This window comes from Oncorhynchus kisutch, linkage group LG13 (assembly GCF_002021735.2).
Source record: "Oncorhynchus kisutch isolate 150728-3 linkage group LG13, Okis_V2, whole genome shotgun sequence".
NCBI classification, from domain to species: Eukaryota; Metazoa; Chordata; class Actinopteri; order Salmoniformes; family Salmonidae; genus Oncorhynchus; species Oncorhynchus kisutch.
Genome location: NC_034186.2, coordinates 4,848,218 through 4,872,947, shown reverse-complemented (window position 1 = coordinate 4,872,947; position 24,730 = coordinate 4,848,218). Strand labels below are relative to the sequence as shown.

Genomic DNA, 24,730 nt, shown 5'->3' with positions numbered 1-24,730 from the left:
CCGTTATTCCTCCTCCACCAAACTTTACAGTTAGCACTATGCATTAGGGCAGATAGTGTTCTCCTGGCATCCGCCAAAGAAGAACGTGAACGTGTTTCCACTGCTCCAGAGTCCAATGGCGGCGAGCTTCACAACACTCCAGCCACGGCTTGGTATTGCACATGATGATCTTAAGCTTGTGCGTGGCTGCTCGGCCATGGAAACCCATTTCATGAAGCTCTTGGCGAACATTTATTTTGCTGACATAGCTTCCAGAGGTAGTTTGGAACTCGGTAGTGTGTTGCAATCGAGTACAGATGATTTTTACGCGCTACCTGTTTCAGCACTCGGCGGGGCTGTGAGCTTGTGTGTCCATACCACTACCAATTCTCAGCTGAGCCGCTCCTAGAAGTTTCCACTTCACCATAACAGCACTTAGTTGAGCAGGACAGATATTTGAACAACCTAGGACGGTGCCACGTTGAACGCCACTGATCTCGTCAGTACAGCCCCTTCTACTGCCGATGTTTTTCTATGGAGAATGCCTGCTCGATTTTATACACCTGTCAGCAAATGGGTGTAGCTGAAAGACAAATCCACTTATTTCAAGGGGTGTCCACATACTTTTGGCCATGTAGTCTGTTTTCCACCAAGCGATCTTAAGATCTAGAAAAGAGCATCTGCTAAATGACAAAACAAAATGCATTGCAAATGTATAGTACTCATACCCATAGCTTACTCTTACATAGCTAGGACTGTATAGTACTCATACCCATAGCTTACTTTTACCTAGCTAGGACTTTGTATTCCTTACAGAACATAAGCCATCGATGAAGCACCTTCATCCCTTTCAGGTCTTGTGCTCTCTACTCCAGGCGTTGCCATGTCAGACCCTCTGCCTTAATCTCCTGATCTCTCTCGCCATGTGGTTCTGCTCTGTGCTCTCTCTCGCCATGTGGTTCTGCTCTGTGCTCTCTCTCACCATGTGGTTCTGCTCTGTGCTCTCTCTCACCATGTGGTTCTGCTCTGTGCTCTCTCTCACCATGTGGTTCTGCTCTGTGCTCTCTCTCACCATGTGGTTCTGCTCTGTGCTCTCTCGCCATGTGGTTCTGCTCTGTGCTCTCTCTCACCATGTGGTTCTGCTCTGTGCTCTCTCTCACCATGTGGTTCTGCTCTGTGCTCTCTCACCATGTGGTTCTGCTCTGTGCTCTCTCACCATGTGGTTCTGCTCTGTGCTCTCTCACCATGTGGTTCTGCTCTGTGCTCTCTCTCACCATGTGGTTCTGCTCTGTGCTCTCTCACCATGTGGTTCTGCTCTGTGCTCTCTCTCACCATGTGGTTCTGCTCTGTGCTCTCACCATGTGGTTCTGCTCTGTGCTCTCACCATGTGGTTCTGCTCTGTGCGCTCTCGCCATGTGGTTCTGCTCTGTGCTCTCTCTCACCATGTGGCTCTGCTCTGTGCTCTCTCACCATGTGGTTCTGCTCTGTGCTCTCTCTCACCATGTGGTTCTGCTCTGTGCTCTCTCTCACCATGTGGTTCTGCTCTGTGCTCTCTCACCATGTGGCTCTGCTCTGTGCTCTCTCACCATGTGGTTCTGCTCTGTGCTCTCTCACCATGTGGCTCTGCTCTGTGCTCTCTCACCATGTGGCTCTGCTCTGTGCTCTCTCTCACCATGTGGTTCTGCTCTGTGCTCTCTCTCACCATGTGGTTCTGCTCTGTGCTCTCTCTCACCATGTGAGTTTCCTGCTCTGGTGCACTTTAAATGCAGCTCAAAACAAGTACAATTACCAGTCATCTTGCAACTGGGGGGGGGGGGGGGGGGGGTAGTAGCTACTAGTTAAAGTAGCTAGCTACATGTTCAACTAAAAAAAAATACAATTTTCAATTTTTATTGACTTTTTGGACAATTTCATTTCCAGTGTCATCCATATTTGTTTCACTTCTTCTTGTAATGGTTTTTGCATAATCTTTCATATAAGGCTAGAATGATATAGACCAGGATTAGACAATGATGTCATATCTTTCAGGAAGTGTGCATCACCAGGAAAAAAAATAAAAAAATCACCACCCACTGCCATGAACTGAATGAGACGATTGAACATTTATCCACAGCATTGTACTGTACGCCTCCTGATCTCCTCGGGACTGTGACATCACCTCTGGGGTCTGGTTTATATCACTCTAGAGCTAAGGCTGATAAGAGGGCCATTGCCATGGTTACAGAACAATCTGCATAGCAACTGGAAGACAAAAAGGGACTGGACACTGACCCCGGGTAGGTAGCAGGATGAGTAACATCACTAGACAGAAGACAGTTCATTGGCACAGAATGGTCTGCTCTTTTGCTTCCAAAAGCCATGAGTAGAGAGTTAAAAACTTCATTTTCAAAATGTCACACAAAAAAAAAAAAACTACAGTATGGAACAAGTATGGTACTTTAACAGTTAGTGTGTAGGGTATTGAAACTTCTGGAGCTCTAGTGTTGCAGTAGGATGATTACAGTACAATCTCTAAAAGCATCTGGCAGTTTGAGAGAGAGTGTGTGAAATAGTATATCTGTAGTGAATCACCCCTCCAAAACAAAAAACAGTTCAACAAATTAATAAGGCTGCATGATTACAACACATCACTACCTGGCCATACACCTCACAAGCACAGTAACAAGCAGACAGGATGAAAGACTGGAGGACAGAACCACTCAGATGCAGCAATAAGACTGAGACCTGAATGAGATGACGTACACAGTTCCACGAGGAGTAGAGTTGAAAACAGACAGCTGGCCACCACGGTGGTCAAGCTTCTTCACTTCAAATCAAAAGCTGAAAATGGACAGACATGCGTTAACATGTCGCCAGAGGTAAGTCAACTCCCTCCCTCCCCCCAGCCCCACACATGGGTTCTCTTAACAGCTTTGGATTTGGTAACACATTTCAAATCATTATGAAATGTCAAGTCTCGGAAAACACTGAACGTCTACCTGAATATAGACATAACCCAACAACTCAGCAATGTTTCTTATAATAAGTATAATTTGTTTTTGTTTTTTTGTTACAGAAAGACCCATTACTGAATGCAAGAAGACACAAAGCTTAAGTTACAGGTCCAAATACAGTTTGGTTGAAAGCATTTCAGACTACACTGTAAAATCTACAAAAAGGCAAACCAAGTTATGTAGACAGAAGAGAGAAGCATGAAACATTTCCAGGACTGCAGAGACTTCTGGGAGGGGAGGGAGGGGGGGGGGGGGTCAGCGGTCAGTCCAGGTCCATAGGGTTGGGGCAGGCGATGGAGGGGAAGATTGTGTCGTCAGGTGGAGGTGAGGGCCGTCTTGTCTCCTTCGTAGCAGCACAGCTCAGCTCAGAAGCGCTTGGGTCCCCAGGGAGAAGCCTTGTTGGTGGCAGCCACAGGAGCCCCAAAGCTGGGGAAGTCCTCTGAACTGCTCATGTCTGGGGCCTGGAGAGACAAAGAGACAGAGCGAGAGCAAAAACAAGTACATGTCAGTGATCATCGAATGACTGCATTCCAAAACTACAACAAAAAAATGAAAAAATATAAGGACAATACACTAACGTAGCCTGGATCCCAGATCTGTGCTAAATACAATGACCACAGGAAAAAGTATGGCAAGACTGTACAAACAGGTACGGGACCAGGCTAGCACAAAATGGGTCATATTTGTCAAAGGAGAAAAAAAATTAAAGATTCATCACCTCTCTCACCTTCTCACTGCCAGTTTGCCACGGTGCCTCCCTCACCACGAAGCCTTTGGAGGAGCCTCGCTCTCGTCCTCCCTCATCCATCGAGGACGCACCGCGGTCACCAGTGGGCTTCATGTACGTCATCTTAGATTCATTCTCATTCACGTCAGCCATCTGAAAACAGGTTTGATTTTTAAAATGGGGCGGGTGTTGAAGGTACTCTACATTCCAAGGGAATCAGAAAGTGTGTTCAACAGTCAAATGAAGAACCAAAGATTACCTTAGGGGGGGGGGGGGGGGGGTCTAGGTAAATGCTTTGTCAATGATACAGGTCAATCAATAAACTGACCAATAAAAAGATTAAACATTGACCAGACAGGAAAAAAAAGAAAACGGTAAAATACAACGAATCACGGAGGATACGGAGAGCCGTGGTGGACACCAAGGGCCAAGAGGATTAACTCAATGGAGGATGCCCAAAATGGCTTTCAAAGCCCAGGGTGAAGTTTCCTTTAAGTATAGATCAAGAATCAGCTTCCCTTCCTGAAATCCTAACCTTACCCATTAGAGGGAGGGGAACCCAAGTTCAGCATTTAGGGGTAAATTCACCCTGCAGCACTTCGACAAGAGTACTCACATATTCCTCTTCCAGGTTGAGGAGGTGGTCGATGGCTTCGTCCACCAGCTCAGGACGACCAGTAACAAACACCTGATTGGGGTCAGCAGCTCCGGGCTGGGGGAATCTCAGATCCACCTAAAAAAAAAAAAAAAAAGATCATGTTGTTATCTGGCCATTTTAAAAGTGGAGGTCCTATGATGTTCCTCCAGAAACAAAAATAGCATTTAATAAATAAATATATTTTATTGATAAATTCTTGTCTTTTGTCCATTTCAAATGAAGCCAAAAAGGGGGCATTTTTATATGAGGACTACTGAAACGCATCAAACAGTATGTACAGACGGAATATGTTGAATGGATTCCCAGAATTCAAAGGAACAAGGCAAGACGATCCTGTAAGATCTGTTCTCACAACCTTATCCAAGACAGACGAGCTTGCCCTGGACTAAAATCCTATTTCAATAGACAATTTTCATGGAGCATGCGTTTGAGTCCAAGACTGGGCTTTATGTATCAGGGAAACTAGCCCACTGATAAAGGCCACCCCCCCCCCGCCGCCTCACCTTGAACTCATCCATGATCTTGCGGATGCCCTTGCCACGGGCCCCGATGATACGGGCGTGGACGCGGGCGTCCAGGGTGATATCCTCGGAGATCATCTCCTCCAGCTCGTCCACGATGGCCTGGATGGCATCCCTGGCAGCTGTAGCCTTGTGCTCATACCCCGTGATGGTGATCTGGTCCTGGTGGGGGAGGGGTATATGTCAGGTCTATAGAACTTACATGAAGGAGACATCAAGTTGAAGGCTCTCTCAATGAGCATTTCCTCAATTACTTGCATAAATCCCCCCCCCCCCCCCCCAATTGGAGAAGATCCAAGACTACTCTCCTTTGACTTTCAATGGTTTTTTTGGGTTTTGTAAAGGACAAGTGTCTTGAGGACAGAAGACTTGACCACAGACGGTGTACCTGGTTGTCGTCGTTCTTGTCTGGGAACTGGATGTTGACGTCGTGTTCTGTGCGGATGTTGGTTATTATGGCCCCCTTACGGCCAATGATCTTGGGGTGATACTTAGGATCCACAGTGATGGTCAACTTGAAGCTCCTGAGGGACTGCAAACGAATGACGAGTACAAAACATCCCCAGTCAGAACCATGTCACTCGTTCGCCTGGTCTTACAGCCGGTTTGGGGGGCCGAACGCCAGATGGCATAACAATGACTCGGCAACAGACTATGTAACTTGTGATTGACTTACAGTCCAACACGTTTTAATACTGTGGTTCTGAGATGTAGAAGAGCAGTGAAGAGAGCAACACGTACCCGATCCTCCTGCTCAGCAGTCAGCTCTTTAACGCGCTCTAGGAGACCCTCCTTAGCGCGGTCCAGGTGATTGGCCAAGCCAGTAATGGAGATTATGTCGGACTGCAGCTCAGGAGCAGGCACTTGAATATTAACCTGGAGGTGGAGGCAATAGTAAAAAATTATAATAATTTAAAAACCATTAATGTTGAATCAAACATCCAGACAGAAGATACTGTATCCTAAATATCCAAACATCCAGACAGAAGATACTGTATCCTAAATATCCAAACAGAAGATACTGTATCCTAAATGAGTCCCATTTCAGCTACTCCACTTTTTTTTTTTTAAGTGACAATGAAACTACTCATACGTACCTCAAACTCATCCATCATCTTACGAATTCCACTTCCTTTCTGCCCAATGATGTAACGGTGAAGCTCAAAAGGCACTTCCACTTCAGTGGTGACAGGGACCAAAGCCTGAGGAAGAAAGGCAGTGAAACAAGTTGAACTATACATGAGAAAAAATAAACACTGCTCTATACGAGTCACATATAACCTTCCGTGAGTTTATTGACAGTACACAGACAGACAATTTCAAAAATGTTCAAGAAGAGGAGTGACCTTGAGTGCCTCCACAGCAGCCTCGCATCGCTCCTTGCGGCCAGAAAGCACGATGACGTCACACTTCTTCGGTGCAGTGGGATCCACAGGTGCTGCAGGCTCTTCAACCATCTCTCCGTTAGCCTCTCCATTCTCCTGCACTGCAGCCTCGGCCGGGGGAGCTGGGGAAGAAGAGGCGCGGGGGGGGGGGGGGTTGATTAGAGAGAATGAACCAGCCTGTTGGAAAAGCAGAAATCTGAAAGACTTGCTTCAAAACAACCTTGAGACATCTCTTAACAATCTAGGATCATTACATTTAGGTCATGTAGCAGGCGCTCTTATCCAGAATGTCTTACACAGTGCATTCAACTAAAGAAAATAAATAAATAGATAAAACCATATAAAACCGTCATTGCCTGTAAAGTCTTGAGCGCTGATCTTAAACTAGTCAAAACTGATCCCATATCAGCACTCCTCTGACTCTGAATTACTGCCCGAGAACAACAGGGTGCTTTACCCGCTGGGCCTCCTTTCCCCGGGCCGTCCACTCGCTCGGGGAATTTAATCTGAACGTTGTGGTCCCTGGTGATGCCCTGGATACGGGAACCTTTGGGTCCCATGATGGAACGGTGGAACTTCTGAGGAATCACACACTCCATGGTCACCTGGGCATCCTGGAGACAGAGGACCGTTAGCCAATCAGAGAGGACAGGCTAGTTATGACATGGGTATCATGGTACTGGGTGAACGAGACTAAAAGATTGATGCGTCCTTATGTCCCAAGGGACGAGTCTTTTGAGGCAGTCCCGCCTGAGACTCCCCCCTCACCAGTGGGGTCACCAGTATTCTATGTTAAATCTAGTGTGACTGTGTTCCCATCAGGAGTGACACCAAAGACCTGTGGTGAACAACCTCTGCATCAAGACCGTTGCTCTCTGAGGTGTTAACCCATGTTCAGAGATAGATATCTATACACACACACACACTGAACAAAATATATTAAAAACAATTGTTTTCCTTAAGCACAAAAAGCTCCTCAAATTCTGTGTACTAATTTCTTTATATCCCTGAGTGAACATGTCTCCTTTGCCAGGATAATCCATCCACCTGACAGGTGTGGCTTATCAAGAAGCTGATTAAACAGCATGGTCATTACATAGGTGCACCTTGTGCCAGGGACAATAAAAGACCACTTTAAAAATGTGCAGTTTAAAAATAATCACACAATGCCACCGATGTCAAGTTGAGGGCGTGCGCAATTGGCATGCTGACTGCAGGAATGTCCACCAGAGCGGTTGTCAGAGAATCAAATATTCATCTCTCTACCATAAACCCGCCTCCAAACTCGTTTTTAGAGAAGTTGGCTGTACGTCCAACAGGCCTCGCAAACGCAGACCACGTGTATGGCGTCGTGTGGGCGAGCAGTTTGTTAACAGAGTGTCCCATGGTAGCAGTGGGGTTATGGTATGTGCAGGCATAAGCTACAGACAACCAACACAATGCACAGAGATACTGTGATGAGATCCTGAGGGCCATTGTAGTGTCATTCATCTGCTGCCATCACCTCATGTTTCAGCATGATAATGCACAGCCCCATTCTCAAAGGATCTGTGCACAATTCCTGGGAGTTGTAATTGTCCCAGTTCTTCCATGGCCTGCATACTCAGACACGTCACCCCATTGAGCATGTTTGGGATGCTCTGGATCGACATGTACGACAGCGTGGTCCAGTTCCTGACAATATCCAGCAACTGTACAACCATTGAAGAGTGGAACATTCCACAATCAACAGCCTGATGAAGGAGATGTGTTGCGCTGCATGATGCAAATGGTGGTCCCACCAGAAACTGGCTGGTTCTGATCCACAACCCTACTTTTTTTTTTTTCTAAGGTACAGTGCATCTATGACCAACAGATGCATATCTATTCCCAGTCATGTGAAATCGATAGATTAGGTCCTAATGAATTTTATTTAAATTGGCAGATTTCCTTATATTGAACTGTAAACTCTGAACAAAAATTTAAATTACAACAATTTCAGTGTAAATGCCAGCTGAAAACCTGACCACAAGTACTTTTGGCCCCAGTTAAGAGCAGGTCCACAAAGGCCATGGCCTTGAGAGACTGGAGCTGGGCCGTGGAAGTGGAATCAAAAGGACAGCACTTTTAGGTAAAACACTGAGGTAAGCCTCCCGTGGAAAATCGGTCATAAATAAGTTAGTAAAGCCCTGTGAACTCACCAGGTCCTCGATGATCTCCAGCATGCGTTTCTTGGCTGCCTCCACGCAGTCTTTGGCTCCCTTCAGAGTGACCTTGTCGCTGTTGGCACCGCTCCTGGGGAAGCTCACCATCACGCCGCCGTACTCATCAGCGATGTCCCTCAACACCTGCCCACGGCGAGCCACAAAGTACCGGTGGTGCTTGGGGTCCACATTCATTACATCCTCCACCACGTTATCCTGAGGGACGGGGTTTAATATTCAAAAATGTGTCAAACAAAACAGTGAGTGTATAATCTAAAGTTTGGGGTCAGTATCAAAATGACCGTTTCCTTACACTCTAAAAATGACAAAAAAATACAGGCGAGTATGATTCTGTACGTAAAATCAATACAAAACAATGCTGTCAGGAGAATCTTTTGATAGGGGGGAAAAATGCAGGAGAAATTGACTAATCAAATCAACAAAATATATTGTTAAAAAATAAATTTAAAGAAAAAAAAAAGATTCACCAAGCTCTTGATGAGTTCCTCCAGTTCCTTCTGGGCCTCTCTGACGGCCTCCTCTGTCCCTACCACGGTGATCAGCTCCTGGTCCTCGTCGTCAAGTGCCGGGAAGATAATCCTGGCTCCAGTACTGTCACGTACTTTACGGATGTTACCGCCTCCTTTACCAATCAGGAACTTATGGTACTCTGGCTTGGCCTTCAGCTCAGCCGTGTGACTCTTGGTTTGCTAAGGGAAAGAGAGAGGGGGGAGACATAATGGTGGAGCTGTTTAGTTCAGGTTACTTCTTTTAAAAAGTGTAGATGGACTACTGACGACCAGGTTTGGGATTAGGGTGACCACGTCCCAGATTGTACTGGGACAGTCTCGCATTTTTGGCTCTTTATCCCCCTACCAAACAATTATGTGCTATATTTTTATCAAATAAAATACCAACAAATTACATTTTCATCAAATAAATTGCCGTCTCAGAGGTGTCGGTTTCAATTATAGGTGCAACTGTCCCAGAGTTCCTGTTAAGAGGACTGATAATCATCATAAGGAAACACGAGGAGACTGGCAGTAGGGTGAGTGAGGTAGTGTATAGTGGTTTATGGTCATCCAACCACTAACACAGTTAGGAAGGTTGTTCAGGGAGGGTCCAGTATTGAGTTGTGTTGAGGTGGTGCAGAGTTCTGACCAGTTGTCTCTCTGGACCTCTGTGTCCAACTATTAGGGGTTTGAGACCCCTTCACAGACCAGGTCAGCCAATCACAGGCAGGGGAGTGTTCTAGAAGGGCCCTTGGCAACCCCCTAACAACACCAGAGGTCCAAAACCAGGGGATGGTAGCCTCTGCTGGGCTGGAGAGTTTCTCTCTGAAGTTTGTGGCTGTGTGTCCCAGGGCCAGAGAGGGTTTTTAACAAGTCCATATGTCCCGTATTTCATTCAGACATTCTAACCGGTATGGTACGCGTTCATGTTGTGCTTATGACCAGATATATCTTAAGGACGTGGTGCTGGTGAGGTTTAACACTGTTCCAATCGTCATTGAGAACTGATATTCTGTGCAGCGCAAGATGACACATCGTCAACCAATCACATTTGTCGAATCCTTTTTGGGCTAAATTCCAGCTAAAAACTTGGAGGACCGCTAACTACTTACAAAAAGTGTGCTTCAAAACAAATAACTACCATAGTAAGTAGGCCCAAGTAGCTGTAGCCTTAGACAAAGAGGTCATTTCACCACACTTGGTAGGCTCTCAATGAGCATTGGTTGCTCATTCAACATACTCAAGTCTCAACTCCGTTAAAAAGAAATCCTACCAGTTTTACATTCCTGAGACCAACCAGAATTCTTACTGTGGCTAAATATTCCCAAATTTTTATAAAAACAGCCAGTCTCATTTCTGCATCACCGAATTTTGCGCTTCAAAATCATCCCATATTTGGGCATTTTAAAATGTGGTCACCCTAGTTGGGATGAATTCAATTTCAATTGCTTTTTAGTGAAGGAAAATTGGGAATTTCAGTTTACTCCCTGAAACTGAACCCAACTCTCATGACAACCATAGCCAAAATGAACAAAGAAAAACTAACCTGGTCCTCAACCTACTGATAAGTAAAAGCCTAAATAAGATAAGAACAGGATCAAACCTTATCCTGGGCCAGAGAGAGCAGCTGTTTCTTCGCCTTCTCCACCTCCTCAGCAGGGCCCCTGATGGTGACCGTGTCGATGCCGGAGCCCTCGGTGGGGAAGTGGATATGGACGCCGCCACACTCTTCCATGATGGAGCGGACGAAACGGCCCTTGGAGCCAATCAGGGAGTTGTGCAGCTTTGAAGGGATGGACACCTCCATCTCTGTAATGTTTGCCTGGGGTGGGAGGGACACAACAGTGTACAAATGTAGTTCACCGGGCACAGAATGGAAACATGGTTTTGTAAGGGAGAGAGAAATTAGAAACGTACGAACATTCTATCCTTATCGGCATTGCCATAGAAGAACACAGGCCATCTTAGAAGGCAATCATCCTGAGAAAAGCCAGTAAGTTACCAGTTCTTTCTGGATAGACAGGATGCGGATTCTTGCGGCCTCACAGTTTTCCTTCTTGCCAGTGATGACGATCATCTCAGAGTTGCTGTTCTCGGCAGGCAGGTCAATCCGGGTGTTCGTTTCCTCACGAATCTGGAAATGGAGGGAATTCCTTTGTCAGGTAATACCATTTCCTCCTCCTTATTTTAAAAAATCCTGAAATTGTGAAAGAATTGTCCCCTAAACGAAGTTTAAATTCATAATCTTATTAAATGAGAATATACCTTCTTGATGTTGGCGCCACCTTTCCCAATGATGTTCTTGTGAAATTGTTTGAAGATGGGAACTGAGAGAAAGAAGCCATTCTCCACCTGAAAAAAAAGACAAAAATCATATCATAGATGAAACGGTTAATGTGAAAACATTTTTCGAAACCAGCAAAGCAAAATTTGACATGTTCAATACACTTAAGAGCTATCAAATGAAGTGCTTTACCAGCACAATGTCTTGAAAGCCAAATGTACTTAACACAATTACACTAACCTCATGCAATGTGAACATTTTGTTTTATTTATTTAAATAAGTTAAACCTAGTTGTCACAGAGAGTCGATCGTTTAGACTTTTTGTTTCATGATCTACATACCATGTCAGCAACCATCTTCGCCATGAACTTGGAGCATTTCTCCACCTCATTTCTTGGACCACGCAACTGAACGATGTCACTCTTCGCTGCCGGGTCTGGGAAGTTGATGATGACCTGCAAAAATCGACACATTAAACACAAACACTTTATGTACAGCTTGGAAAAGTTTAAATATATACCTTCTCATAAAATATATATTTTAAGTGCTCATCCTAACCAAAATGAATAGTTGTTTCCTGTAACTATGCAGCAAAATGTTATAGCTGTATACACTGAAGCATTATATAGCATTTACCAGAGCCATACACGTACAGCTAGTCTAAACATATGGATCTGCCACACACGATCGTCATGGCTTCGAAGGCTGCGTTTAAAATCAGGCAGCCCGATTCTGAGCCCCCCCCCCCCCCCCCTCTCCCACTAATTGGTCTTTTGAGCCATAAAATATCAATATATATATTCTGCTCTGTTAATAATTGGGCCAAAGAGCAGAATTGTGTTGCCTGTGTAAATAGAGCCTTGCTGACTGAAGTCTTACTGAGCCACGGTCTACGGCGTCATCGGGTGCGTTGCCACGGCAACACGGTTTGTGACTCACCTCAGGGAACTTGTCACGAACGTCCTTAATCTTCTCCCCTTTTTGGCCAATGATGGCTCTGTGAAAACGCTGTTCAATGATCAGGTCCTTTGTACGCTCGTTCTCCTGCAAGAGAGAGACGAAAGGTTGAGGGACAACTCCCACGGGGACATTTATGGTGACGTGAGAGAGAGTATCGTGATACTCACCATGCGCGACGCTAGCTCAAGCAGCTCCTTACTGGCTTCCTGAACCCCCTGGGGATCTCCCTCGATGCGGATCAGGTGGCTCTTCTCGTTGTCAGGGGGGATACGCACAGACACCTTGTGCAGATCTTTGATGCGGTTTACTGAACAGGGCAGGAGAATAAAGTTAACCACCATTTAGTAATACGCTAAATATCTTCAGACATTTGTGTATCTTTGGAATGTTTATTTTATTTTAATTATTATTTTTTTACCCTTTTTTCGTGGTATCCATTTGTTAGTAGCTACTATCTTGTCTCATCGCTACAACTCCCGTACGGGCTCGGGAGAGACGAATGTTGAAAGTCATGCGTCCTCCGATACACAACCCAACCAAGCTGCACTGCTTCTTTAACACAGCGCCATCCAACCCGGAAGCCAGCTGCACCAATGTGTCGGAGGAAACACCGTGCACCCGGCCACCTTGATTAGCGTGCACTGCGCCCGGCCCGCCACAGGAGTCACTGGTGCGCGATGAGACAAGGACACCCCTACAGACCAAGCCCTCCCTAACCCGGACGACGCTAGGCCAATTGTGTGTCGCCCCACAGACCTCCCGGTCGCGGCCGGTTACGACAGAGCCTGGGCGCGAACCCAGAGTCTGATGGCACAGCTGGCGCTGCAGTACAGCGCCCTTAACCACTGCGCCACCCAAGGAGGCCCATATCTTTGTATTTAACATCTTTACTCGCCCCACTTCTCAAACCAACCCCTGCTTTGCTTTAAAAAAATATATATTTTAAACACAACTTACTGTTGGCACCACCTTTCCCAATCAGGTGTCTGTGGAATCTGGGGTCCACACTAATCTCCAAATAATCCATGCGGCTCACCTAGTAGGGGAAAGGAAATACAATCATTCATTTGCTGCCATGTTCAACTACCAAGTCCTAAAACCAAGGAAACCAGTGTGGTTTACACAGTCTGTCGTTGGGACAATGAAACAAACTAGGCCTAGACTCAGATTAAGTCTAACTCTTTAACTACAAAGCTAAAGCTCAAGGGAGACTACCTTGAATGCGCTTTAGCCCAGTAATCTAATAGGCATAATCTGGGTTTTGGTAAACGGACGTCTGCATGGAGCGGACCGACGAGGCTAGCCTGGTCAGTCTGTAATTCGGACGGTCTTTACCAGGTCAGTGACGATGGCTTCCATCTGACTCTGCACCATCTGCATGTCTTTGGTGGGGCCTTCCAGGGTGATCTTATCCTCGCCCTCAGTGAACTCAATGTGCACCTGCAATACACAGAGAAAACAAGAAGTCAGACGTGACCTGCATCCCCCTCTGGAACAAACACACGCCACACACACACACACACACACACACACCTTGGGCATTTGCTGGGTAATCTTGGCCAGGTTCTGCCCCTTCTTGCCGATGATGAATCGATGAAGCCAGGAAGGAGCTACGACTGAGGATACAGTATAGCTGTTGGCCTGGGAAAACACACAAACAGGGTCACGTTTAGAAACCGAGAACCCATTGAGGTCATGGGACATCCTCTTGGACCAAGAGGCCCTGAAAAGGTGCTATGGTTTACACGTTAGTCATTTAGCAAGTAGCCTTATAGGAGAGCTACTTACAAATCAGTACATTCAACTAAGGAAGGTAAACAAAAATTACAAGTAAAACCCTTTAAAAAATAATAATGCATCTACCTTGGACTAAACGTCAGTGAATGCCAGGCCCAGGCCATGTGAAAGGTGCTGCGTATAGGTGTAATGTATATCTACCATGGCCCCAACTTCAGTGAGGCCTGTATAGTACGTTCTGTGTAGTAGTGTTTCTGTTGCAATGTGTAACATATCTACCTTGGCGTAAACTTCAGTGAGAGCCTGACCCAGCCGGTCTGGCTCCCCGCGCAGGATGACTGTCTCCGAGTTGCTGTCTGGGGGTGGGATCTCGACCGAGACGCCAGTTTTCTCCAGGATCTCCTGCAGGGTGTTTCCCTTGGGGCCGATCACGTACTTGTGTTGAGATTTCTTCACCTCTACCGCGATGGTGGTGGCATTTTTCTGTTGGGAGTAAAGGGTGAACAGAGCACTGGAAATTAGTGTAAAGATCAAGTGTAACTCAGTGCATTTGACTGTTACAAATATAACATTTTGAATATGCATTGGTCCCAAGTCGAATAAAATGTTAAGACTGAAAAGAAAGAGAGACCGTCAAAGACTGCAGTCGTGTCACTGACACTAGTAGGAACCTTCACAAGACCTCAGATTACTGAGACAATTGAAGTCACGCCCTGGTACCCTGGGGCAACATGACATTCCAAACATGTTAAACGCAGACACTCAATCATTCCTGTTTAGCACAATTTTAGCTAGCAGGACATAAGTTGAAGTCTGAAGTTTACATACATCTTAGCCAAATACATTTACACTCAGTTTCCACAATTCCTGACATTTAATCCTAGTAAAAAATTCCGTCTTAGGTCAGTTAGGATCACCACTTTATTTTAAGAATGTGAAATGTCAGAATAGAGAATAATTTATTTCAGCTTTTATTTCTTTCATCACATTCCCAGTGGGTCAGAAGTTCACATATACTCAATATTTGGTAGCATTGCCTTAAAATTGTATAACTTTAGGCAAACATTTCAGGTGGCCTTCCACAAGCTTCCCACAATAAATTGGGTGAATTTCAGCCTATTCCTCCTGACAGAGCTGGTGTAACTGTCAGGATTTTTAGGCCTCCTTGCTCACACGCTTTTTCAGTGCTTGGGGGTCATTGTCCATTTGGAAGACCCATTTGCGACCAAGCTTTAACTTACTGACTGATTTCTTGAGATGTTGCTTCAATATAACCACATAATAGATGGCATCACGAGGGAGGAAAATTAAGTGAAGTGCACCAGTCCCTCCTGCAGCAAAGCACCCCCACAACATGATGCTGCCACCCCTGTGCTTCACGGTTGGGATGGTGTTCTTCGGCTTGCAAGCCTCCCCCTTTTTCCTCCAAACATAATGGTCATTCTGGCCAAACAGTCGTTTTTGTTTCAGAGTAGAGGACATTTCTCCAAAAAGTACAATCTTTGTCCCCATATGCAGTTGCAAACCGTAATCTGGATTTTTTTTTAATGGCGGTTTTGGAGCAGTGGCTTCTTCCTTGCTGAGCAGCGTTTCAGGTTATGTCGATATAGGACTCATTTTACTATGGATATAGATATTTTTGTACCCGTTTCCTCCAACATCTTCATAATGTCCTTTGCGGTTGTTCTGGGATTGATTTGCACTTTTCGCACCAAAGTACGTTCCTCTCTTGGAGGCAGAACGGGTCTCCTTCCTGAGCGGTATGACGGCTGCGTGGTCCCATGGTGTTTATACTTGCGTACTATTGTTTGTACAGATGAACGTGGTACCTTCAGGCATTTGGAAATTGCTCCCAAGGATGAACCAGACACCTCCAATTGACTCAAATTATGTCAATTAGCCTATCAGAAGCTACTAAAGCCATGACATCATTTTCTGGAATTTTCCAAGCTGTTTAAAGGCACAGTCAACTTAACGTATGTAAACTTCTGACCCACTGGAATTGTGATGCAGTGAATTATAAATGAAATAATCAGTCTGTAAACAATTGTTGGAAAAATGACTTGTGTCATGCACAAAGTAGATGCCCTCACCAACTTTCCAAAACTATAGTTTGTTAACAAGACATGTGTGGAGTGGTTGAAAAACGAGTTAATGACTCCAACCTAAGTGTATGTAATCTAACTTCAACTGTACCTTCCCCTCCAATCACCATCATCATAGCAATAGTAATATTTGCCATGAAGCAGGTTTGAAGGGACCATATCATTTCATATTAAAATGCTGTTAGAGAGGACAGAGCATAGACCTACACACCTTCCCCTCATAAATCTTCTTGATCATAGCCACAGCAAGGGCCACCTGCTCTTTCTCCCCAGTAATGACGATCTCCGTCTTATTGACGCTGGGTGGGGGGACGTTGATGCGGGCTCCTGTCTCCTGCATCATATCTGCCACCAGCTTGTTGTAGGCACCAGTGATGAAGGGGTGGAACACCTTGTCGATGTTCACCCTCTCCACAGCACGCTTGTCCTGGAGGGGGGGGAGAAAGAGAGCAGACAGTCGTCAGTTAGGTTGTCCAACACGTCGGACTGATATAACATTTCAAACTGAACTGGCTCGCTTCCGAACTGTGTTCATGGCAGTGTAATAACAGCAAGGCTAGCGTTAGTGCTATAGGGGCATGTTCATTAAGTGGGGTGGTTAACTTAAAAATGGCAGATATTATAAAAAGATAGTTTTAGATAAAAAGGTAACAGATATGACCTGAAGTAGAAAAATGTTGTGCCGCAAAGGATTCCATAGTGAGTTAAAGAGGTCATTATGTGATAGTTAACTTAGCGAGTGGAGAGTAGTTCTAGACGATGACACTAGAGCGATCACTAGGTAACTGATACGACACCAGGTTGGCTACCTGCTCGGCAGAGATGAGCAGAATCTCGTGCTTGGCCTTCTCCAGGCCCTCCTTGGTGCCAGAGATCTTGATATGGTTGCTGGGGTCATCTGGTCTTGGAATCTGGATCTTGGTGGCAGTCTTGAGCTCCAACTCCTGCAGCTTCTCCCCATTCTTGCCGATGACAAAGCGATGGTGTTCTTTGGGGATTGCCACAGTAGCTGAAGCCTGGTGTAAAAAAATATATATATATATTTTTTTTAAAGCAACATGAAGGAAAATAGGTTGATAAACCTAAGTTAATATTACCACAAAGGTAAATAAATAAAAGTAGTCACCTTCGATTAACTTCAGTAACCGTGCATGAATTCATATTGAAATGGGATGACTCATTTCATTTTTATTTATTTAGCCATGATAGTCCACTCAGTAAGAATTGACACTTTTTCCCCCCAGGGAGTCCTGAGGTGGGGGCCTCAAAACCACACTAATAGTACAACCATTGGGAAATCACAAAGATCAGTCTAAATGCATCTCTGATATATACGATGTAACCTACATTGTTATAATGACTACAACAGCCAAATAAGAACTCATCCCATTTACACAGACCTGAGTCTGCAGTCGGGACACAATCTCCTTGCGGGCTTTCATCACTGCGTCCAGTTTCCCAGACACCATGATGGACAGGCCCTGGTCTTTAGCCATGGAGAGTTCCAGGTGGGCTCCAGTCTTATGCATGATGTCCACACAGACCTTCGCCTGATCTCCTTCACCGAACTGGTTGATGTCCTTGTACTTGCGCTCTTCCAGAGGAACGTGGAAAACCTAGCGAGGGTCATAAATTAGCAGAGAGCAAACATCACATGTTTGAATAGACTCGTTTTAAAAGGTCTACACACCCAGGTTTACCAAAGGCAGAAGGAAGAGTTATTCGCTACAACAAACATGGTGTCGTGTCCCAAATGGTATCCCTATTCCCTACATAGTGCACTACTTTAGACCACAGCTCTATGGGCTCTGGTCAATAGTAGTGCACTATATGGAATTAGGGATACCATTTGCTACAACAGTTTCTTACTCCGCCAATGCAACAAAGTGTTGCGTAAACGCTGCAGCTACCTGGGCGACGACAGAGGGGCGTAGCTACCTGGGTGATGACAGAGGATTTGAGGGGCCGGATCTTGGAGGTCCAGGCATTGACTGGTTCCTGGGTCCCCTCGGGTGAAGCAGCCTTCTCAGGCAGCGGAGGGAAGGCATCCTTGTAGGCTGGGGCCTCCTCATCTCCAGCAGAACTAGACCCTGTGTCAGAACCATTAGAAACAAGCCACCATATATTTAAAAAACCTCACTGACTACGAGTGTCTGATAAATGACAGGTACATTATCAGTTAACACAACTCATGTCTTGTTGCTCTAGGTAGCATATTTGTTGAGATGGTCATTGATAACTGAAGGCCAGACTACTCTACCCAGAGGAACAAATAAAAACCAACTCACCACCTGCCTGCTCTGCAACGAGCCCAGAGCGATGCTCGTTGAAGCTTTCCTGCGTAAGTACAGCGACTGAGCTCATGGTCGAAATCCCACGTTTACACGGAGTACGAGTGTATCACTAGTAAAGGAGAAAAGGACATTGTTAAATCAGGGGTAAAAAAATAATAATTAAAATAGCCTGCATAGCGAAGACATTGCAGACTCAAAAGGGGAAAGAATATTAAAATCATTGATGTCTTTATAAAGGCCTTGTCTCATGGCTAGAAAATACAATAAACCACGAAAAAATAAATAACACTTATAGTGAAGGGTTAAATATATAGTAGTACAAAAACACATTTATCAGCATGAATGGACTTTGATGTTAGGCCCCACTGTCTTATCTACCGTTATCAAAAGAAGCTGTGCCTTTCCAGGAGGGATAATCTATGTTCTAGCTATTACCTATTTCACATGTCAACACTTTCTTTGAATGTCTTGACAAATAGCTTTAGTGCACCGATTAGGCAAATTTAGCATAACCAAGAGGAAAAAACTGACTCATTGCAGTAGCAACATGTGATGTTGACACTACACACTGATCTCTGTTCAGTTCAGCATTTTCCACACTAAAATGTTAAGGTTAGGATTGGGGGTGAACCTAAAGGCCAGCTGATAGTGATATTAATCTGGTGTGGATGGTTTCAATTTACCGTCCAAAACGCATTGTACGCAGCAAGCAACACAGCCAATGAACCGGTTCGTACCTTCAATAAAACATTTTTTTTTTAAATTAAATTCTCCATTCAGGTTGCAAAAGTGTCGATTTCCCCCTTAACTAGATTTAATGGCGAGAAGGAAAATACATATTGGAAAACGTGTACTTTCTTAATGAAACGCCATTTCCGCCACCATGTTAGTGGCTAATGCTACTTCCTGATGTTGCACCCTACGTTGAGCAAAAGGTAAACAGACTGCTGCAACCTGATTGGCTGACCGCGATACAACATCCAGAACTAGCATTCCTAGGCATTAGCCACTTAATCACAGTGATGGAAAATGGTGTTTTACACAAAGAATGCATATTTCACCCCCCCCTTTTTTAAAGTCTAGTTAAGGAGGAAATTGACACCATTACAGCCTAACTGGAGAAAGTCCTATGTTTAAACCTGTCCATGTGAGATAGGAGTGTATTGCCAGCTGCATGCAATTCATCTGGACAGTAAGATGGAAACTAATCAAAATTGACATCTGCCTGCCTCTGGGCTAGGTGAAGGATCCTAGATCTGTACCTAGGGTAAACTTCACCACATGAACAAATTACCGCGACTAACCTGTACCCCCACAGACTAGGTACCGGTAACCCCTGTGTATATAGCCTCTTATTTTATTGTGTTACTTTTCTTTGGTAAATATTTTCTTAACACTTCATGAACTGCACTGTTGGTTTAAGTGCTTTTAAGTAAGCATTTCACAGTAAGGTCTACACTTGTTGTATTCGGCACTTGACAAATACATTGATTTGAACAACTAAGTTGAGTTGTTGGCCTAGGCCTTTCTAAGCTGGGTGAATGAGCTTTCCAAGGTTAAGAGGATTTCCCCCACTGACCCGTTCAGTTCATCCACCCACTGGAGCTTCCCCTAGGTACAGATCTAGGATCAGCTTCCCCCTCCCCAGTCCTAACCAAGTAGATCAGACTGGACCCTGAACACATGCGCTAGGTGTAGGGTGAAGTTGTCCCAAGACACTCCTCTTGGGTCAGTTTTGTACTTTCCTCACTAATGGTTAAGGTTAGGATTTGGCAAAAGGGGGGGGGGGGGGGGGGTGACCCCCTGAGAACATTTACTAGGCTATTCCTCTACAAACTAGTTTTGCTTCAAATGAATGAGAAGCAGTGGGGGGGGACTTTATACCATCAAATAGAATCAAACCAATCACAGAAAATCTACTTGAATGGGAAGGTCCACTCTAGTAATTATATTTTGTACTGGCACACAGCACAGTCAGTGGAGGTGGTGCCTGGGATCCTTAGCATGGCGTTAGTACAGCTGTTTTCACATGCTTTCCAGAGCAGCACCCTTTAAGGGGCCTCGTCCTTCTAGGCTAGGCATCTTTAAGGCTGAGCAGGCCGAATCAGTGGTGCGTTAGCACAGTGAACTACATACAGGCCGGCCCAGGAAAGCCATACTACCGGCGCCTCATTGGTTTAACATGGAGCAAGAAAAACAGCCTTGCATGAATCAATGTAAAACGTTGAAAAGATTTCACAAGGTAGACTACTGAAGTGTTTCAAGCCTTCTCTAGAAAGATTTGAGAATGTTATATACAGTACGTCAAATTTTGGACACGTATTCATTCAAGGGTTTCTTTATTTTTTACATAGTGGAATAGTGAAGACAAAGCTATGAAATAACAAATGGAATCATTTACACCCCCCCCCCTCTCTTAGCTGTCATCCAGACAAGCACACTCTCAACCAGCTTCACGAGGAATGCTTTTTCAGTCTTGAAGTTCAACATATGCTGAGCAGTTCTTGGTTGCTTTTTCTTCACTCTGTAGTCCAACTTATCCAAAACAATTTCAATTGGGTGTAGGTCAGGTGATTGTGGAGGCCAGGTCATCTGATGCAGCACTCCATCACTCTCCTTGGTCAAATAACCCTTACACAGCCTGGAGGTGTGTTTTGTGTTATTGTCCTGTTGAGAGAAAAAAAATGATAGTCCCACGAAGCGCAAACCAAATGGGATGGCGTATAACTGCAGAATACTATGGTGGCCATGATGGTTAAGCATGCCTTGAATTCTAAATAAAATCCCAGTGTCACCAGCAAAGCACCCACACCTCCTCCTCCATGCTTCACGGTAGGAAACACACATGGAGATCATCCATTCACAGACTCTGCATCTCACAAAGACACAGTGGTTGGAAGCAAAAAGCTCAAATTTGGACTGACCAAAGGACAGATGTCCTTTGCTCGTGTTTCTTGACGCAAGCCAGTCTCTTCTTATAGGTCATTTAAGTAGCGGTTTCTTTGCAGCAATTCAACCATGAAGGCCTGATTCACGCAGTCTCCTCTGAACAGTTGATGTTGATATCTGTCTGTTACTTGAAGTCTGAAGCATTTATTTGGGCTGCAATTTCTGAGGCTGGTAACTCTAATGAACTTATCCTCTGCAGCAGAGGTAACTCTGGGTCTTCCTTTCCTGTGGCAGTCCTCGTGAGAGACAGTTTCATCATGGCGCTTGATGGTTTTTGCGACTGCAAATTTACAGATTGACTGATCTTCATGTCTTGACATAATGATGGACTGTTGTTTCTCTTTGATTATTTGAGTTCTTGAGATTTTCCAGATTAAGACATGGGGGTCAGTCAAAGTAATGGACTGTTGTTTCTCTTTGCTTATTTGAGCTGTTCTTGCCATAATATGGACTTGGTCTTTTAACAAATAGGGATGTCTTCTGTACACCACCCATACCTTGTCACAACACAACTGATTGACACAAATGCATTATTAAGGAAAGAAATTCCACAAAGTAACTTAGGGTACACCTGTTAATTGAAATGTCATGAAGCTAGTTGAGAGAATACCAAGAGTGTGCAAAGCTGTCATCAAGGCAACAGGGTGGCTACTTGAAATATAAAATATATTTTGTTGTTTAACACTATTTTGGTCACTACATGCTTCCATGTGTGATTTCATAGTTTTGATATCACTATTGTTCTACAATGTAGAAAATGGTCAAAAGAAAAGAAAAACCCTGGAATTAGTAGGTGTGTCCACCTACTTGACTGGTACTGTATACACTGATTCAAAGTATCCCAATGAAATCCAGATAAATCTGACAAGCATCTGGTTTGTGATTGACCCAATAATATATAGCCTGCCACCCCCCTCTAGTATTCAAAAAGTAAATTGTCAGCTTTTGATCTTTAATTACTGAGCCAGTGGATGTGGCCAACAAGGCCATCTACTCCACTGCCTTCCATTTGAAAACTGCAGGTTAGAAGGGACTGCAGCATGGCTATAATTAAGAGCTTAGAGTAGTGTCACTTCTTACCAGCTAAATGGTCAGTTACCAGATAATCCGTCCTGTAAAGCTGCCTGTTCGTGTCAGCCTGCCAGCTTTTGCCTGAAAAGCACAATAAATAAATAAAACATACTGGTTTCACAGACAGTCACGTGATAAAATACTGGACATTCAATTAATAGATTAAGTGGTATATTCACATGTGAGGATTTATGGGGTGGGGGGGGGGGGAAATTAAACTAAGCTTTGACATCCAATTAATGGCTGGAGGGATCCCCCTATAGAAGTAGCTAGCATACAAATCTGGGCCTACTTGCTTGAAGGTAAAATGTAGTTTTAAACATAATGTTGTTTGATATTAGACCATTGGGAAGTATTATATTCTACTACTAGACTTGGCCAGCTTTGTCATATTAGCCTAATGAGGTGTACGTTGATACCTATTCCAGTGAGGACCACAGACTCCATTAAATTTGGCCTTTAAAATCTAATGAGAAATTAGCCTCATTCATATAAACAGGCATTTATTGAACTTTCACCCTAGTTCGTCAACCGTGATAGATTTAACGTGTTGGTGTTTTGCAGCTGAAAAGCTAAACAAGACATAGCTAGCTAACGTTAGCTAGCCCACTGGCCTACTTCTCTCCCTCATTCACAAGCTAGCAAAAAAAAAAATAGCTAGTTAGCTGGCTAGCGTTGAACCAAAAACAAACACAAATACATAATTACCTAGCTAAAAAAAAAAAAATCAAACGATGTGGAAAATGACAGACTATAACACGACAACAGATGAATATATATAAGGTAGCTAGCTAACCGACCAAAGACATGTTAAATAGATAAGCCAATATTCCCTGGTTCCCACCACCACGGCTAGTAACTGCGTCGACAAATGGACGATTTAACATAAAAACATCTAAATAGAAAACGTTATTTGCGAAACATTATAAAAAAATATATTAAAATAAAAAAATTGCATTCCAGTAAAAAATAAAAAAAATTATAAAAAGATAAATGTAAACGCCCTATTGCGTTTTGGGTTTGCGAGACATTACTTGTACTGAAAAACTTTGTGTCGTCGCATTAGTTTCCTCGGTAATAAAACTGGTATAAAACTTGGACCGTCCGCGGTAATGACACGTAGCTGCAGTGCTAAGCGGCTAACTAGCTCCGGAGGCTAACAACCAGTTTCACCAGTGAAACTCATCATTAAAAATGTAATAAAAATATTTTAAAAACATGAAATCGAGAACATTGTTAAGATCTTACATATTATTATTATTTTTTTAAATAAAAAAATTGATAGCTACATATATTCTCCCATTTTAATACGGAAACGTTAGCATCCACAATAAAAGCTACACAAAGTCCACGTAGGCATTAAGGCAGCCGAACAAGGGCAGAAATGACATGGAGTCGACTCAGGCCAGAGCACATTTTTTTTTTAGACAGTGATAATATTTCACTGCGTCCTCGACAAAACTATCAGCCCCTCCAAATAGGCTACATGTCGACGGTAATAATGAGCACATCGTCTTTAATGTTCCTCGTACACGTTACATTGTGAAACAATTTCTTAGCTACTTACTCGTGTTTATGTTCTCGTCTGCCCTGGGTGGTGCAGAAGCTGTGCTGAAACTCCACTGGCGAGAAGGTGGAAGTGTAGGCCGAAGGAGGGCTATATACCTGCACCACCCTCCAATCCTATCCTCTAACGTCACGCCAAAGAGCCTCTGATTACAGATCACAGATTTGTCATACAGTGAGAAGAAGGAAAAAAATAGTATATTTTCATTGTAACACTTTCACTATGACTACATTTGATTATGATTTAATCGTGTGGTGTATATATCTGAAAATGTTTCAGTTTTATACCATTTTTCTTTTTTTTTTTTAAATGCTACAGCTTGAGAAATCAAACACACATGATTAAACTCTTGACGAAAGATGACGTTTCATAAACCCCGAGTAGCTACAATTCAGGGGGGGGGGGGGGGGGGTTTGTCGCTATTTCTGATGCGGTAACTGTAGCCCGAAAATGCGATGAGTGACTGTAACAAGTATTCTCAGCTGACATTTCATGTGTTTTGCAACATTGTAGCCAACGATGTGTCGTTTTAAACCAGTTGTTACATTGTTGTTGCACTGTCGCAGATAGTTAACCCCCAGTTCTCGGTCGATGATGTGGCTATAGGATTCAATGAAGCACTCGATGACGCCTTTAGTATAATCAAATGTACACGTATGCATTTTACTTTTTTTTTAAACTTTACATATCTGTGCTTTAAAATGAATATCTATTTTTGATAGTCCAACTCATTCACATTTCCTTATAAATACGCCATTATAAATGAAGGATAAATGAATGAATGACGAATAAACCTTTTGGACAG

The 24,730-nt window shown here is 44.0% G+C and overlaps 1 protein-coding gene across 2 annotated transcripts; it reads right to left on the bottom strand.

Annotated features, from left to right (window-relative positions):
* Positions 1 to 1,853: 1,853 nt before the first annotated feature.
* Positions 1,854 to 24,056, bottom strand: hdlbpa (high density lipoprotein binding protein a). Of its 2 annotated transcripts, none has more exons than XM_020499593.2 (28): positions 23,926 to 24,056; positions 22,368 to 22,439; positions 18,333 to 18,447; positions 17,983 to 18,134; positions 17,445 to 17,660; positions 16,854 to 17,060; positions 16,256 to 16,471; positions 14,219 to 14,422; positions 13,736 to 13,843; positions 13,538 to 13,642; positions 13,160 to 13,238; positions 12,370 to 12,509; positions 12,182 to 12,286; positions 11,584 to 11,697; positions 11,224 to 11,310; positions 10,961 to 11,092; positions 10,562 to 10,780; positions 8,935 to 9,156; positions 8,444 to 8,662; positions 6,721 to 6,877; positions 6,225 to 6,385; positions 5,976 to 6,080; positions 5,620 to 5,754; positions 5,267 to 5,410; positions 4,861 to 5,040; positions 4,316 to 4,432; positions 3,691 to 3,852; positions 1,854 to 3,433 (listed from the first exon to the last, which is right to left on the bottom strand). In XM_020499593.2, the coding sequence occupies exons 3-28, from the start codon at positions 18,406 to 18,408 to the stop codon at positions 3,338 to 3,340; spliced, it is 3,858 nt and encodes a 1,285-aa protein (XP_020355182.1). In that variant the 5' UTR covers positions 18,409 to 18,447; positions 22,368 to 22,439; positions 23,926 to 24,056; the 3' UTR covers positions 1,854 to 3,337. The 2 variants fall into 2 exon arrangements, with proteins under 2 accessions (XP_020355182.1, XP_020355183.1); XM_020499594.2 differs by having other exon boundaries at positions 3,700 to 3,852; positions 23,926 to 23,994.
* Positions 24,057 to 24,730: the final 674 nt, after the last annotated feature.

Bases quoted from the DNA above. Each gene is read 5' to 3' on its own strand.
- hdlbpa (XM_020499593.2), bottom strand. From the start codon at position 18,408: ATGAGCTCAGTCGCTGTACTTACGCAGGAAAGCTTCAACGAGCATCGC. The intron at 16,472-16,853 runs GTAGCCAACCTG...CCCCCCCTCCAG, and splicing joins TGCTCATCTCTGCCGAGCAG to GACAAGCGTGCTGTGGAGAG. The intron at 5,755-5,975 runs GTACGTATGAGT...CTCCACCTCCAG, and splicing joins AGATGATGGATGAGTTTGAG to GTTAATATTCAAGTGCCTGC.